This window comes from Cervus elaphus, chromosome 18, assembly GCF_910594005.1.
Source record: "Cervus elaphus chromosome 18, mCerEla1.1, whole genome shotgun sequence".
Classification (NCBI taxonomy): Eukaryota; Metazoa; Chordata; class Mammalia; order Artiodactyla; family Cervidae; genus Cervus; species Cervus elaphus.
In genome coordinates, this window is record NC_057832.1 from 34,398,286 (window position 1) to 34,414,456 (window position 16,171).

General features: G+C 41.5%; 2 protein-coding genes across 3 annotated transcripts in view; one reads left to right on the forward strand and one right to left on the reverse strand.

Moving 5' to 3' along the window:
• Positions 1-13,859, reverse strand: part of CRPPA (CDP-L-ribitol pyrophosphorylase A) — a 435,402-nt gene extending 421,543 nt beyond the window's left edge. For both annotated transcript variants that reach the window (XM_043872970.1, XM_043872969.1), the window contains exons 1-2: positions 13,259-13,859; positions 1,284-1,560 (exon numbers count right to left, since the gene is read on the reverse strand). In XM_043872970.1, the coding sequence (XP_043728905.1) occupies positions 1,284-1,560; positions 13,259-13,515 (534 nt within the window). In that variant the 5' untranslated portion in view covers positions 13,516-13,859. The remainder of the gene's footprint in view (positions 1-1,283; positions 1,561-13,258) is intronic.
• Positions 13,860-13,879: 20 nt separating this feature from the next.
• LRRC72 (leucine rich repeat containing 72) overlaps positions 13,880-16,171 on the forward strand; it is a 144,536-nt gene continuing 142,244 nt past the window's right edge. Inside the window, exon 1 of the mRNA XM_043872973.1 lies at positions 13,880-13,992. The gene's annotated coding sequence lies outside the window, so the exon portion shown is untranslated. The remainder of the gene's footprint in view (positions 13,993-16,171) is intronic.

Here is a 16,171-nt window from a genome sequence, read left to right on the forward strand (position 1 = left end):
AAGGAGCATGGAGAAGACCAAGACCCCACAGAACACACGAGAGCGACGAGACAGTCTGTGGTCACTAACGTTCCTGCAACGCCATTTCCACTACATCAAGATACCACCCAGAGGTTGTACTGAAGATGAGAAACATGTTTCATTTTACCTATGGAATTCTTGTATACATCTAAATTGTAAAGAAATTCATGTTGGAGAGAGATGAAATAAGGAGCAATTTCCTGAAAATGAAAATCCAAACACATATAGATAACTAATCAGAGACTGTCTTTCCCAACTGAGTATTTTATAACTTCCTGCCCACCCAGATGGCCAGGAAGCCTGCAGTGACTCCTTCCGTTGGTCTACAATCTTTGGAGGAAACTACTGTCTTAGATACTGTAATTCTTACAGTAATACCACTTTAAATATTTAGCACTTTACTATGCAGTTAATATATATACAATTTCCAATTCTAAAAGCAACCTTACAAGTTAGCATCTATATTTTTAGAAGGAAAATGAGCTCAAAGAAGTTGAGAAAGTTGAACATATCATACATCTAATAAATAGAAAAACAGAATTGGGCCTAAGTCTGTTCAACTCCACAGCCTATTTCTATTATACTATACCAAGTCTGGGCCATAAATTTTTACTAAGTCTCAAATTTAGACCACCAACTTAAGTTTAGTAACTATTATGCTATTTATAGGATTTTAGCCTATTAGTCTAATAAAAACAAATATGTCCCAAAGATTACAAGAGGCCTTCTGCTATCCTGTGTTTATTTTGGTGAAATAGAAGTGAGCGCAGCATTTTGTCATCCTAAGATTATTCACTTTAGGGGATGTAAAAATCTTGCCTGGCTGTTTGTGCCAGAAAATAAACTGCTTTTGAAGACTGAAAAATTGAGTGAAATGAGCCAGGGTTGTTTTTTTTTTTTAAGTCATACAACTCCTAGACTTTTACAAGATTTCTTAGGCATTTTTAGGTAAAAGAATGGAACTAAATATGCAGCTAAGGTCCACCCATTCATATCTGTACTCTAACGACTTTATTACATTCTTCTCCAAATAGCTCATATTATATTATGATAAACGACTACATAGCAAAAGAAATTCCAGAACAGTCTCAAAATCTATAATAAATAAACTTCTTAAAACAAATTAGCATAATGTTTTAGGTAATCTTGCCCATTTTAACTAACTTGACATTTAAATATTATTCCATCAAAATCTAGCAAATCAATTGTGTGTTATAGTGTTTGCCCCTTTTATCCATTCTCAAAAGTATTCAAATACTTACCCCATGTTCCTGAGCAGCGATGACAACTTTGAGGAGGACATCTTCCTCAACAAATGGTCTCACAGCATCGTGGATGATCACTACTTCTGGCTTTGAGAGTCTACAGTTGGGCTGATCCTCTGCCAGTGCTTTCAGACCATTAAAAATTGACCTGTGGCGGGTCACTCCAGCTTCAACCAGTGAGATGCGTTTATGCTGGTACCTCTGAATAATTCCCTTCATTGTTTCCATGTTCTCTCTAGTTACTGCCACAACAATGTCCTTTATCCAAGATACTCTGAAAGGAAAGGATGCACACTTTTCATATCAGTTGATTCTTAAACAACTGAGTCAGTAACAAAACTGGGTTACCAAAAAGCACAAATACATGTTCATAAGGACATTAAAAATTCAAAGTTATTAACTAAGTCAACTTTATGCATTTTAATCAGGCCTAGTAAAGGGGTTAAGAATTTGAATTTTTCATACTGTAGATAGAAACACATAAATATAAGTAGTGTTTTTCAATACATAGTGTGAAAGTACCTTTGTGATGGAACATAGATGTACCTTTATTGTAAAACAAAGATAAGATATACATATCATGCATTTCTTAGGGTAAAATTGAATAATTAGAATATACATCAGTAGATTGAAAGAAAAAAATGTAAGACTATGCTTTTAGGTTGCTCTTCTTCCTCCAAATAATTCTCTTCTTTGCATAGGAACAATTCAAAGCACTTTTGGCTTTTAGAAGTTCTGTCTCTTTCAGAAGTCCATCGAGTCAGCAACAAAGTTGGATAACTGAACTAAACTTGGCTTACATCAAGGTGAAATATTTTAGCTTAAATAGGGAAACTCAGCTAATTAAATTTGTGTAAGTATAAATCAGGCTTAAATAAAACAGAAAACATATATTAAGGAAACATAAAATTAAAGGAATTCATCTGTTGAGTTAGATACAAAACAGACCAATTTTTTTCTGTTCTACAACACTTTCTTCAAGACCGAGTGACACACAGATGCTATCCGTCCACGGCGCTGAGAGGCCGTGGCTGCAGTGGGGCTGGGCAGACATCTCTGGAACACCAGGGCTAACAGAGGCAAACATCATCACACACTCAGAGTTCCACAGCGGACAGGCCCAAGCCAGGAAAACTGCCTCCGGCCCATGTTATCAACTCTGATTAAGGGTCACTTTAAAATTTAAAGGCATTCGTTGCCTGTGAGATCCTACATGTTCATGCTAGACAGTTAAGTCTTATACTCACTTTTAAAGAGATGGAAGAAGGGTCTCAAAATGACTGAATAATGAAATTAACTATTGAACAATGAAAAATGCTGGGTGGCTTTGCTCAATAATTCACCATCTCCTGCCTTCTGCTAGTGAACAAACCCACCCAGAAACCCAGAACTCCCTTCTGCGTGTGGCTAGAACACTGCACTGCGAACACAACCGAAACATCACAGGCCCCTAACCCTAACCCTACCCTAACCCTAACCCTACCCTAACCCTAACCCTAACCCTACCCTAACCCTAACCCTAAACCTACCCTAACCCTACCCTAACCCTAACCCTACCCTAACCCTAACCCTAAACCCTAAACCCTAACCCTAACCCTACCCTAACCCTAACCCTAAACCCTAAACCCTAAACCCTAACCCTAACCCTACCCTAACCCTAAACCCTAACCCTAACCCTACCCTAACCTAACCCTACCCTAACCCTAACCCTAACCCTACCCTAACCCTACCCTAACCCTAACCCTAACCCTACCCTAACCCTAACCCTAACCCTAACCCTACCCTAACCCTAACCCTACCCTAACCCTACCCCTACCCCTACCCCTACCCCTAACCCTACCCTAACCCTAACTCTCCCCTTTCATTTTAAGTCCATCCCCCAACAAATATTTGTTGAGCACTGAATAAATGATCGGCCTGAGTACTCAATGGAAATAGTTACTGCTTTCACAGGGCTTACAGAGGACATAAAGAATACCAACAACTGCTAAGCTGCCGTCAAGTGCTGTCAAGGGGAGCTCCAGACTTCAAGACCACATGCATTCCCATTTTGACCAGCATAGAGAAGCCCAGGATGATACTCCCTAAGGAAGCAGAGTTTTCTCCTCAAGTGGACAGAGGCAGGAAAACAGACAAAAGGATTTGAGAGCAGAATGAGGGGGATGGTTTAAGCACAGGCCAAGGCAAGGTCCTGAGGAGCTAAGAGGAAATACCCATGAAAAGGTCCAGGCAAGTGACGGGCTGGCCTACTCCACGGAGTCCTCCAAGGCCATGTGAGGGGTGCTGGTCTTCAATCTGAAAAAGTGATAGGGTGACCTCCCTGGAGGTCCAGTGGTTAAGGTTCCACCTTCCAATGCAGGGGGTGCAGGTTCGATCCCTGGTTAGGGAACTATGATCCCACATGCCTTGCGGACGAAAAACCACAACATGAAACAGAAGCAATGTTGTAACAAAGTCAATAGAGGACTTGAAAAAGATGGTCCACATCAAAAAATCTTAAAAAAAAAAAAGAGTAACGGGAATGCATAGAAAAGCTTTATGCAGGACATTTATACCCAAATTAATAGTCACTCCACCCAGTGTTCTAAGCACTGTTCAATGACAAAATGGAAATTGTGGTAGTCAAAATAATAACCCCCGAATGACATCTATCACCTAACTCCCAAAATCGAGACTATGTAACATTACCGAACAAAGGAACTTGGCATATGTAAGTTAAGGATCCTGAGTTGGAGAGACCCATCAGGGCTATTTGGGTGGGTCCAATAAAACCACAAGAATGGAACAGAGGAAGAAAGGCAAAGGGCTGAGGGACAAAGCGTGAGAACAGAAGGATCGGTCATTCTGACACAGGATCATAGGTCCCAGCGGGGCCTCCCTGGGGCTCAGTGGTAAAGAATCCACCTACCAATGCAGAAGATGCAGCTTCCATCCCTGGGTCAGGAAGATGCCCTGGAGAAGGGAATGACAACCCACTCCAGTATTCTTGCCTGGAGAATCCTTTGGACAGAGGTACCTAGCAGGCTACAGTCCATGGGGTCACAAAGAGTCAGACACTACTTAGCAACTAGGCAACAAAAAGAAGTCCTAGAATCTGAGAGAGCAAATGGACTGGCCACCTAGCAAGTAAACAGACTGCACCTAAAAGACTCCAAAAAAGAGCCTAGCGCTGCTAATATCTTTATTTTAGCCTTATGAAACCGATTTTTTGACCTCTGACATCCAAAAGGTTAAGAATGTATTTAATATTACTTTAAGCCATTTAGTTCATGGAAATGTTTATAGGAGCAACAGCAGCTACTAATTTAAGAGCATAAACTTTACTCTGGCTGCAAGATGGAGAATAGATTCGGTAGATAAAGGATGCAGATAGACTAGGTTGAAGTCCATCTGAATAGAGGCTGCTGCTGAAGTCTGATGCAAGACAATAATGGTAGCCTGGCTATCAGATGGAGCTTGTGAATGAGAGGTAGTAATAGTAATCTTCCTGATTTAGTGGTAATAACCCTCCTGAGTCAGTAAGAAAGATGGGCAAAATAAACCATTTATCATGTAACATGAAATAGCTAACATCGATTAACTTACCAAGTCTTAAGCATTAGTCACCTTTTAACTCACATAATCCTCACACTGTCTCACATGGGAAAGAAACATCAGAAGGAGCTGATATACAAATATCTTTATTTTCCTATACTGCCATCTGATGCCAAAAACAACTTGAAAAAAAATTTTACCACTTTTCATCAAAATACAGCATTCTATCTTCTAGAATGTAGGCTCCATGACAGCAAGGACAATGTGAGTTTTGTCCATTGCTTTGCACCTAGAAGGCACTTGCTAATTATTTGGTACTCAATAAACAATTTTGGTCTGACACATCTACCAGGATCTTACAATAAAGCACAGTTCCAAGGATTATGAAACACAGAAACCTCTCCTCATCAAGCTGAAGAGAGAATGAAAAGCAATGAAAGTGCCTTTCCTGGGCAATGTCGCTTTTTGCTCATTTTGATGAATGTGACTCTTTATTCTGACTTCTAGATTCCAAGGGCTCCAAGGGGCTTCCCTGGTAGATCAGATGGTAAAGAATCTGCCTGCAATGCAAGAGACCTGGGTTCCATCCCTGGGTTGGGAAGATCCCTTGGAGGAGGGCATGGCAACCCACTCCAGTATTTTTGCCTGGGAAATCCCATGGACAGAGGAGCCTGGCAGGCTACAGTCCATGGGGTCACAGAGTCGGACACAACTGAGCGACTAACGCTGTCACATACCATCACTGTCAAAGCTCCAAGGATGGCTGGGACTACCAATGATTTGTCAGGCACCCTGTGGAAACTGTAATCACAAACAAAGCAAAGCAACAACAGTCACAGAATACAGACCAGAAGATATGCAGTTATCTGTGTAGGCAATAAGGAGGATTGTGGAAGGTGACTAATTATGAGTTGAGCTGATCTGGGCTTCGCCAGTGGCTCAGCAGTAAACAATCCACCTGCAATGCAGGAGCTGCAGGAGACTCGGGTTCGATCCCTGGGTCGGAAAGATCCCCTGGAGGAGGGCATGGCAACCCACTCCAGTATTCTCGTCTGGAGAATTCCATAGACAGAGGAGACTGGCGGACTATGGTCCGTAAGGTCACAAAGAGTTAGACATGACTGAAGCAACTCAGCAAGCACACAAGCATGGGTTGCTCTTTGTCTTGTAATCCATCTATCCCCAAACCTATCGCTGCAAACTCAGCAACTGTCAGAACTTCCATCCTACTTACCTGGTTTAACTCTTACACTGTTGACTTCCCTGGTGGTGCAGTGGATAAGAATCTACCTTGCAATGCACGGGACACAGTTTCAGTCCCTGGTCTGGGAAGATTTCATACGCCACAAGGAAATGAAGCCCAAGCACCACAACTACTGCGCCTGTGTGCCCTAGCGCCTGTGCTCTGCAACGAGAAGCACAGCAATGAGAATCCAGCTCACTGCAATAAAGACTAGCCCCCGCTGGCCACAACTAGAGAAAGCCCACATGGCAGCAAAGACCCAGTACAGTCAAAAGTGAACAAACAAGTTTTGGGGTTGTTTTTTTTTTAAAGTTATACTGTGCTTAACCAAGTCCTTAGCAAGTGACAGTTCCTCAGTGTCCCCTAGATGTGGGTTTGTCTCCACCAGCATTAGATGTGACCCAGGCAGCCCTCTTTACCATCATTTTTGCTCTAGCCTCCTCACTGGTCTCCTCCTTCTCATCCAATCCCAACACAATCCACTCCTGGCACTTCAAGAAGACTTCTCAAGTGTAAACCTAAGGCCGTCCCCTGCTGGCTCTTGAGTAGGACTCATCAAGACGTGATCTCAGCCTGCTTCTCCCCGCACCACTTAATCCCAGCCATGACCCTCCTCCTCTGACCGCCCCGTTCCCTCACATCCAGGTCTTTGCAGTGCTGCGTCCTCTGCCTCTCAACATTATCCCCCATCCTCATCATTCCTCCACGCCCAGCTGAGTCCTACTGTTCTTCAGCTTTCAGTTCAGACATGGCCCCCTCCAGAATGCTTTTCTGGACAGCCCTTCTGGGCGCGGCATCCCCACTCTCAGCTCCCAGAGTGCTCTTATCATGAGGGAGTCTTATCAAGCATTATACTGTTTCATTTTCATCTCCTTCATTAAGCTGCCAACTCACAGAGAGCAAAGGTGATACCCCAGAGTGTGGTTCATACTAAGCTTTCAGTAATATTAATACTAGCAAAAGCAGCTAAGATACATTTACTGTTTACTAAGTGCCATGCACTATTTGCAGCATGTGTCTCTAATAGTTCACTTAATATTCACATCAGCTCTGAATGAAGTCACTATTGTCTTCATTTCACAGATGGGGCAATGACCTGCCCACAATGATACAGCTAGAAAGTAACAGGACTTGGGTATACCCCTGTCTGACTTGGGAGCTCACACTCTTAATGTCTGTAAAAGCGCTAACACTGAGCAGTCATAAAATCCATCAGAGGAAAAAAAAATCATGTCTGGATCATCATGTCCCCAGAAATTCATTTACTGTGAACATTACCATTGCATTTGCAGTCAAAAAATGGTCAAGTTTATTTCTTAAGATTTAAGCAAATCTGAGTATTTCTTCATTCATTCATTTAGTCATTCAGCAAACATCCAGTAAGCATCTGTCATTTGCCAGACAATAAACTAGATACTGGTGATCTGGTAACAAAGAATTCCTGACCTCACAGACTATATACCAAGAAATATCTGTTAAATGAACCAGTAGATAAGAGGAATCTTACACTATTAGGAATAAAATATGCTCTTGAGTTTATAGAAAAATTTTAAAGTTATCAAATATATTTCACTTTATTAGTAGGACATCACACTAAGTTTGCTTTTTTAAATAGAGAAGTTTTAATTACATATTCAGCTGCATCAGTGAACAGGATTTTCTTCTACAAGAGCTTAACCTGTACCCTAACCTACTCACCCTTTACCTTCCATAGTTAACTCTATCAAAAAGTTTAAAGCAATGTTTAAAGAAATGTTGCTTTTTTGATCAAAAGTCACGAGATTAAATGTTAAAACAGAATAATTAAGAGGGAGAAAGACAGGACATTACTTGACAATTGTCATTCAAATATATGTTGTGAGTTAATGAACACCCACAAGTAAATCCCAATTTTAGTAGAATGCCTTAAAATAGCTATAAAATGATTACCTATGTTCTATCTATAGTATCAAATGGAAAGGAGTCCAATAAAGTAAAACATAGATTATGCAGATATACTTGTGGCCTTAGATCATTCCAAACAATTTTATGAGGTTCTTAACAGAAAAATGTCTTAAACAAATGTTTCTCAAACTGCAGATTTCAAGACCCATTAGGAGTAGGAGTGCAAGCTCTGTCATGTCTGGCTCTTTGAGACTCCATGAACTGTAGCCAACCAGGCTCCTCTGTCAACGGAATTTTTCAGGCAAGGATACTGAGTGAGTTGCCATTTCCTGCGCCAGAGTATCTTCCCAACCCAGGGATCGAACTCACATCTCTTGCGTCTCCTGCACTGACACATGGATTCTTTAGCACTGGCCCCACCTGGAACCCATTTGAGTATCATCAGATCAATTTCCTAAGTTTAGCCCAACAGTTTTGCATAAACAGTAATTAATAGAAAAGTGAAAACAGAATATATAGCAGGTAATAAGGATAGATACTGTTCATAAAATTCTCTCAAATGTGTTGTATGTGTCATTAAATCATGAACAAAATCTTGTCAGAATACGTCACAATGAACAAGTTCAGAAAGATGTTTTTAGCCAGCTCTTAAGAGATAATGGGCTTGTTATGCTATTTTGTTCAGCAACCAAGCATACATCCAGCACTTGCAAGCCCTTATAAGTACTGTTTGTGTTTCAGAGGATTTATTCACATACTTTTCTAGTTATAGAATTAAAAGCCTTTTACAGTATTAAAATTTAATAATGTAGAATCAGGAGACTAAGAAAGGCCTTAAGTACCTCACACAGTGCATGGTGAACAAATATTTGCTGAATAAATGGATCTGGCCGACCTTCTTAGCTGAAGGCAAGTCCACACTGAACCCCCTGTAGCTGGATTTTATCAAGTTCTGAATATTTCCTTCCCAGCACATTCCATAGGCAAATACAGACCTAACCTCAAGTTCCATTACACCTACAGACACTTTGAGGGAAAAAACACAGTATGCCAGATATTATTTTCTCTCAGAATACTTTAAGATTTATTATATTGAAATATATTTCTATCAATATGTGTATCATATTTTTAAAGTAAGTGTTACTACAGATAGATTCTGCTCAGACAGTTCAGCAAGATGAGTTGAAAACAGATTTAAACAATGCTTTTTAAAAACAGATGGAAAAATCAGGCCCCTGTTAATACCCCTAAGTGCTCTCACCAGGCTGCAGAAGCTTGGCCCCAAGGGAGAGTGCAGCTGTGACTCGCCCGGACACTCACCATGGAAATCAGGCCCCGGGATTGTACCGTGGCCATCTTCCTCCTCCTCCTCATCCACCCTGATATTTCAGAAGTAAAATACTGGATTGGTGTGAAGGGGCTGGCTCCACACTGCCCTGACACGTCTCTTTAATGTGGCCCATGAAGGCCTCCAGTGGTAAAGCCCAAAATACCAGTCCTGGTCTTCCCTCTTGTCTCACAGGAGCCCCGGGGGGACCGATGGGAATGCAAATCTCCAATCACCCAACCTCTTCAAAACTCAATCCCACTCTGTTTCTTCTAAGATATAGGCCTCTTCCTTCACCTGACTCAGACTTGACCTTTTTTATTAATGAAACACCCAGACAAAAATTTTAAGTCAAATTTAGGGATCTGAGCAATCACTCAAAAGCATCCTTAATTATCTTTTTCTGAATCCTTAATACAACTAATCATTAAAAACTGCCAATTCCTGTCTTCAAAATATTTCTATGTTCCCTACTCCATTCCTACTTTCAGCTTAATGAAAGCTATCAATATTGCTCATTTGGATTAACAGCTATTGCTTTCTATCCTCTTACACTAACAGAGTTTGTAGTGGTTTTCGGGATTTCAGTGGGACAGAACAATTTTTTTAAGTACACAAAAAATATTAAAGAAGAAAATTTCAGAAGATCAAATAAGCCAGAAGTTAACACATTGAGAAACACCATGGAGTCTTAAACTATTACTAAAAACAGACTTTCATCGACCTTCCAAGTAATAAGAGACCAACCTAGTCTCAATCACAAAACCCATGGTTGCCATAACATACAAACTGACAAAATGAAATTTTTCATCTGGAGTTATCAGACTTATGGAGACCAACTCATATTAACCAAACAAAAAGGCTCTGAAACATGAGTCTGAATGCCAACTTATTAATATACAATGATATACACTACTCTCACAATGTCCGGAAAACTGTTTTATCAACACAAGAGCAAATTTTCTTCCTATAAAAGATTTCTATGGGAAGCCCATTTATAATAATGTTTTTTGATGCGCATGAAACCTTATCAAGGAACATCTTAAGCAATGTCCTCAAGAACTCAGGAAGCCTCAAGAGCTATGGAGAGAGAGGAGTGGGCCTAACTTTGTTCAAATCTACAGTCACAGGAATTTCTCCCAGCCCACCATCAGCATGAGTCTGAATAAATATGGCCAAAGTTTGCTTCTCTTTTTTGCCTTCATTGTAGTTGTCATTTGACTCTATTTAACTATTCCAATTTAACTTTAAGTATTTGAAGCCAGAAATTAGATTGCTAGTGGGAATTTTTACTTCCTCTTTCAGACCTGGGAATATATATTTTTTTAAATTCAGTAAAATGTAGATATCAGTTGATCCATTGTGAGATATTCCACAACTTAATTGTCAGAGCTTTATGCCCCTGCCAATAATACCACTATCACATGATTTCTATCACAGTGATTCCTTTTTACAAACTCAGGTCATCATTATGTAAAGGATTAATACCCTTGACCTCAGTTCCTCATTAACAAAAAGGAAAAAAATCAAAGTTCTCTTTAAGTTACAATCTGTGATTCAATTTATATTTTATTTCCCCCTAAAAGGCCAGAATGAAACTAAAACTTCTAAAAATGTTTTTAATCAACTTCTGAAAGACCTTTGTTTTGAGTACAACCTACAAATTATTTTACATTTGATCCCTTCAGTATAATGTCTATAATGCAGAGATCTGAACAAGCTTTATAATCTCAGTACAATAAACACATATATACTGCCACACATATAAAGGCGAATTGTAATATACACCCACACACAACTAGTTTGGATAGACTTGGAGCCTCCATCTCACCAGTTAAAGCCTTTCGCCAGTATGTCTAAGATTTCTGTGAGTTCAGGGAGGCTTTTAAATCTCATTTAATCTGATCATTAGTTTAAGAAATTTCAACGGCACACAAGTAAAATGTGGCTAGACTATAAAAAAAGATGTGTAGTTTTCCAATTTCAACTGAAGCAGAAAAACAATATGAAGTCCCAGACGGTTCACAGGACAAACCTCTCAATGTCTCCTCCAACTTCTCAATTTCCCAAAGACAGGTGCTTCAATGTGTAGCATGTTTGAAAAGTAAAGTACTTCCTTGAGTCTGCCCTAGGTGCTCAGGATCTCATTGGAAAACAAGACTCTTGCTCTTAATTTCTCTGTGGCCGTGGAGCACACTTGGCCACCGGTGATGCCTCCGGTGTTCTGACCAGTATCTGGCAGTCTAGTTGTTCTTCTGAAGGTTTCAACCAGTTGTCTCTACAACTGGACACAGTTGCTATCTGTCTGCCCTGTCTTAAACAGTACTTTTAATTCCTGGGCCTTTCCAAGGTTCTATGACTTCCATCAGCTTGCTTCCCTCACAGCTGTGCCTCCACTTCCTTGGGCCTGTTGAAATGTATCAGTTCTAGACTGCCTTTCTTCCAGAGTTTGTGGTTCTCTTCCCTGCTCCACCACTTTTTGCTTTCAAGTTTCCCTTGTGGGGCCATACAGTTTCACTTGCTTTGGGTAGATATGTCAACAAGTAGAAATAAACATTTACATGGCACTGTTCCCCTGAAAACCAAACTAGTCATGCTTCTTAACATTTCCCTATCCCTTTCAGGGCCAAACTTGAGGGGTGATCTCCTTCTAAGTCCTCATTGGTTTGTCTTTACATTGGTCCTCAGGACCGAAAGACAAGAACTTCCATAATTTACCCTTTGGGATGAAATGGCCCAGATCTTTTAGCACCATGCTCTAGGAAAACTATTATCAGTCTGTGGAACCCCATTCATTAACCAATACAATGGCTTTCATTTAGCAAATGGATAGGAAGCACCCATATATATGTGTGTGTATATATATATGTATGTGTGTGTGTGTGTGTATATATATATATATATGGGTGCTTCCTATATATATATACACACCCCTGTAACACATATATATATACACACACATATATATATATGGGTGCTTCCTATATATATATACACACACACATATATATGGGTGCTTCCTATATATATATACACACCCCTGTAACACATATATATACACACACACATATATATATGGGTGCTTCCTATATATATATATATATATATATACACACCCCTGTAACACAAGGTTCCCAAAGATATCCTGAGACATACCCGAACATATCATATTCCATAAATTCTTCACGCACTGTAATAGGACCAAGAATGATCTTTAACTGTTTCAAACTGGAGGTTTTGATTAGTTGTTATTGCTATTAGGATTTTATTACTGCTGTGATAGAATTGGGCTTCCCTGATGGCTCAGTTGGCAAAGAACTCTGCCTGCAATGCAGGAGACCCAGGTTCAATCCCTGGGTGGGGAAGATCCCCTGGGGAAGGAAACGGCAACCCACTCCAGTAATTAATTCTTGCCTGGAGAATCCCATGGACAGAGGAGCCTGGTGGGCTACAGTCCATTGGGTTGCAAAGAGTGATCGAAATAAGTAAAAATCGAAAAAAGTCTTATTTTTAATTCAACAAGGCCTTCCCAGAAGTCTTTTTCTTTAAAACTGATACTTTTTAAAATACACACCTAACTCATTCCACGTTGGCTTCTGGAAGTTTAACCACCACAGCAACACCTACGTGGACCTTTGTACTTCTCCCCCACTTCCAATCCCTCCAGCTGCACCCCAAAACCCACATCACACACACAGGGCCCAGAGTTAGAACTAAACATCCCCAGCCCTAACCCAGGCACTCCGGAGGGCGACTCCACAGGCCGGCGGCCGGGGCAGTAAAGGGCTCCCCTTCCGTGAACGGCTAACAGGAATGGCCCCCGAGCTGGAGGGACCGAGCGGGGGAGTCCGGCCCCGCAGTCCGCCCAGGGCGGGCGCCGCGCGAGCGCAGCCCCAGGAGCGGGTGCGGCGCGCGGGCAGCCCTGGGCGGGAGGCCGGGGAGCGGCGGGCCGGGGACCGCGAGGCGAGCCCGGCGCCGCCTTACCTCTCCAGGGCCTGCAGGGTGTAGCTGATGAGCGGCCTCTCCAGGATGGGGCAGAACTGCTTCGGGGTGGGGACGCCCATCCTCTCCCCGCTCCCCCCCGCCGGCAACACGGCCGCCACAGCCGGCGCGCGACACCCGGCTTCGGCCCCGAAGCGGCTCAGCGAGGAGGCCGAGGCCGCCGCGTCCGCGCCGCGCCAGCCGCGCAGGCGAGGCCCCGGCTCCGCGGGCCCGGAGCCGCCCGGCGGCCCTGACTCCATGGAGGCGGGCGGCGCGGCGCGCCCGGCTCGCCCCGGGTCCGCTCGGGGCCTCGGCCGGGGTCGCGCGCGGGAGGCCGGGCGAGGGCAGAGCGGGCACAAGGTCAGCGCCCACCCGAGCCGCGCGGGCCTGGCCGCCGCACGTTCCCGGGGGAGGATCTAGCTTCCAGTCTTCCCTCTCGGCGCCTCTTCGGCCTCAGTCCCGAGCCCAGCGCCCCCGGGAGGGCTGCGTTTCCCGGCTCTCGCCTCCTCGGGCAGGCCCAGCAGCCCCCGCAGGTGTCTGCTCTCCCTAAACGCCTGCGGGTCTCCTTAAACCTAACAGCTGTGCGCAGGCCGGAGCGCTCAGGGCTCCCTCCCATCCCTCTCCCCTCGAAGAGACTTAAAGAGATTTGGATGGGAGTCACCGGATGGGCCAGAGAGATGTACATCTCGATTATCTGACTTTTATTCCGCTCGTGAGACTTCCCGGAGCCACCTCAGGTAAAGACAGGTGGACGGGCAAATATGAAATACCATTGAGCCAAACTGCCGCGGTTACCAAATTTGTCTGCAAATCGGAAACACCTGGGGAGCTCAAAAAACGCTGACTGGTATGTCCCACCCTCAGACTGGGTTTAATTGGCCTGAGCTTTGGAATGATTTTAAAGATCCCCAGGTGATTCTAATGAGCAGGCACAATTTTTTTTGAAACCACAAGCCAAAGCAGTATACTAATAATTGCTGAGTAGTCGGCTCACAGTATCTCATTTAATCTCCAGGAGAACCCATCTATAGCCATTCTACTTATACACAGGCGGAAACAAAGTTCACTGTTTAAATAACTTGTGTAAGATTGCATACCTAATGGCCTTTGCCCAAAAGTACAACCAGAGTAGAAGAATTCCAGGGCCGAAGCCTATCATGCCCTTATTTAGTTCTGCCTTTGATAGCAGTGTTTACCTCGAAAATGTACTGAAATATTTGGAGTGTCGAAGCAGACTGTATTAGGTCTCTGGAATGTAAACTCCCTGAGAGCAGGGTCCTTACTTTTTTGGTTTGGATACTGTCCTGGAATATAAGTGAAGCTTAATAAATATTTACCGAATAAGCTACAGATTGAATGAATGATAGTCGAAGTATGTATAATTAAATATTTGCTAATTTATCTGTTTATAACTAATCTTGTATTAGTTAATATAAGATTCATCAAAAAAGAATCTTTTAAATATTATCAGGTTATAATATTCCAATTCAGTATTTTTAGCCATTTTCCCAGTTTAGAATAAAGCATACAAAATTAAGATTTACCTTTTCTATTCTCATCGTCTTTTATTTGATCTTATTATTAAAAGCACTATCAGTTTCACTTCGGTTACTTTTATTATAATTAATATTTAGCTCTGTTCTACTTAAATTTTGTCAGGTCACTGACTCTTAGCCAAAAAGTAGGCTTCATAATACACTTGACTTTGTAGCACCACCACTCCTGTGTCTAGCCTACAGTATGCATTCAATTAATATATGTTGACTAATTGGCTGGATAAATGAATAACTGAGTCTATCTACAGAGCCAAAAAAGCAAATCAAATAATTGTTTCAAATAATAATAATAATTGTTTCTATTAATATGATCTTTAAACCTCACCTTTTAATTTTAATCTAATGGTGGAGCTAAAGCTATTCTTCATTTTCTTAGTCTTAAGCAAAAATAGCATAGTAATAAAATTCTTGTTATATTAATTTCTATATAATCATTAATATAATTAAACTTTGAAAATTTAGCCAGAATATTATTTTATTGATTTAGTTCTGTTCTTCGAGCAACTTTGCTCTGATCACTGTGAACTCATAGATCTTACATACTATACCTTAATGATGTTTAATAGACAGACTTGTACTGAAAGGAAAAGGACAGACTTTATTTATATATAGCAATATGAGAAGCAAAGTTTTTGTTCTATGTCTTTCTATATAATGTAAATAATTAGTTCCTTATTACACATTCTTTGCATAGGGGATGTAGTTTCCATGTTGTTTTATACTTAAGGAGAGCAAAATATGCCACTTCAGCATATAGACTACTTTAAAGTTACTAAAGAAATATCAGGGGCAAGAAGGACATCCTGACCCTCATTTGTCCTCCTGAAAGCAGGAAATAAATCCCTCATATGAAAATACCTTGTACCAGCAGAGAGACATCCTTATCACCATATGTAGGGAATTCAGGGCAGAGAAAATTGTATAAACACACCTGGTTACTTCTTTGTTAATTAGCTCTTCCAAGCCCAAGCCCGTCTATTTTGTCAATTCCTCAAAAATGTATTGCTCCTCAGTCTAAAAGGTATAGAAGCTGCTTTAGTTACTTCTTACTACTTTGGGGTTCCCATACATACAAAATTAAACTTGGTTTTCTCCTGTTCATTCATCTTAGGTTAACTTAATTATTAGACTAGCCAAACAACCTAGAATCGATGAAGGAAAAAGTTCCACTACAAGTTATAGCAGCCACATTATAAGACTATTTTCCCTGTAGTAGATATTTAATAATGTCCCTCCATATCTGAGGGTTCTGCATCTGCAGATTCAACCAATTCATCAAACTCCAAACCTGTGGATACAGAGAGGGGATTGTATCTACTATTTTGTATAAGGAACTGGAGCAGCTGCAGATTTTCTTATC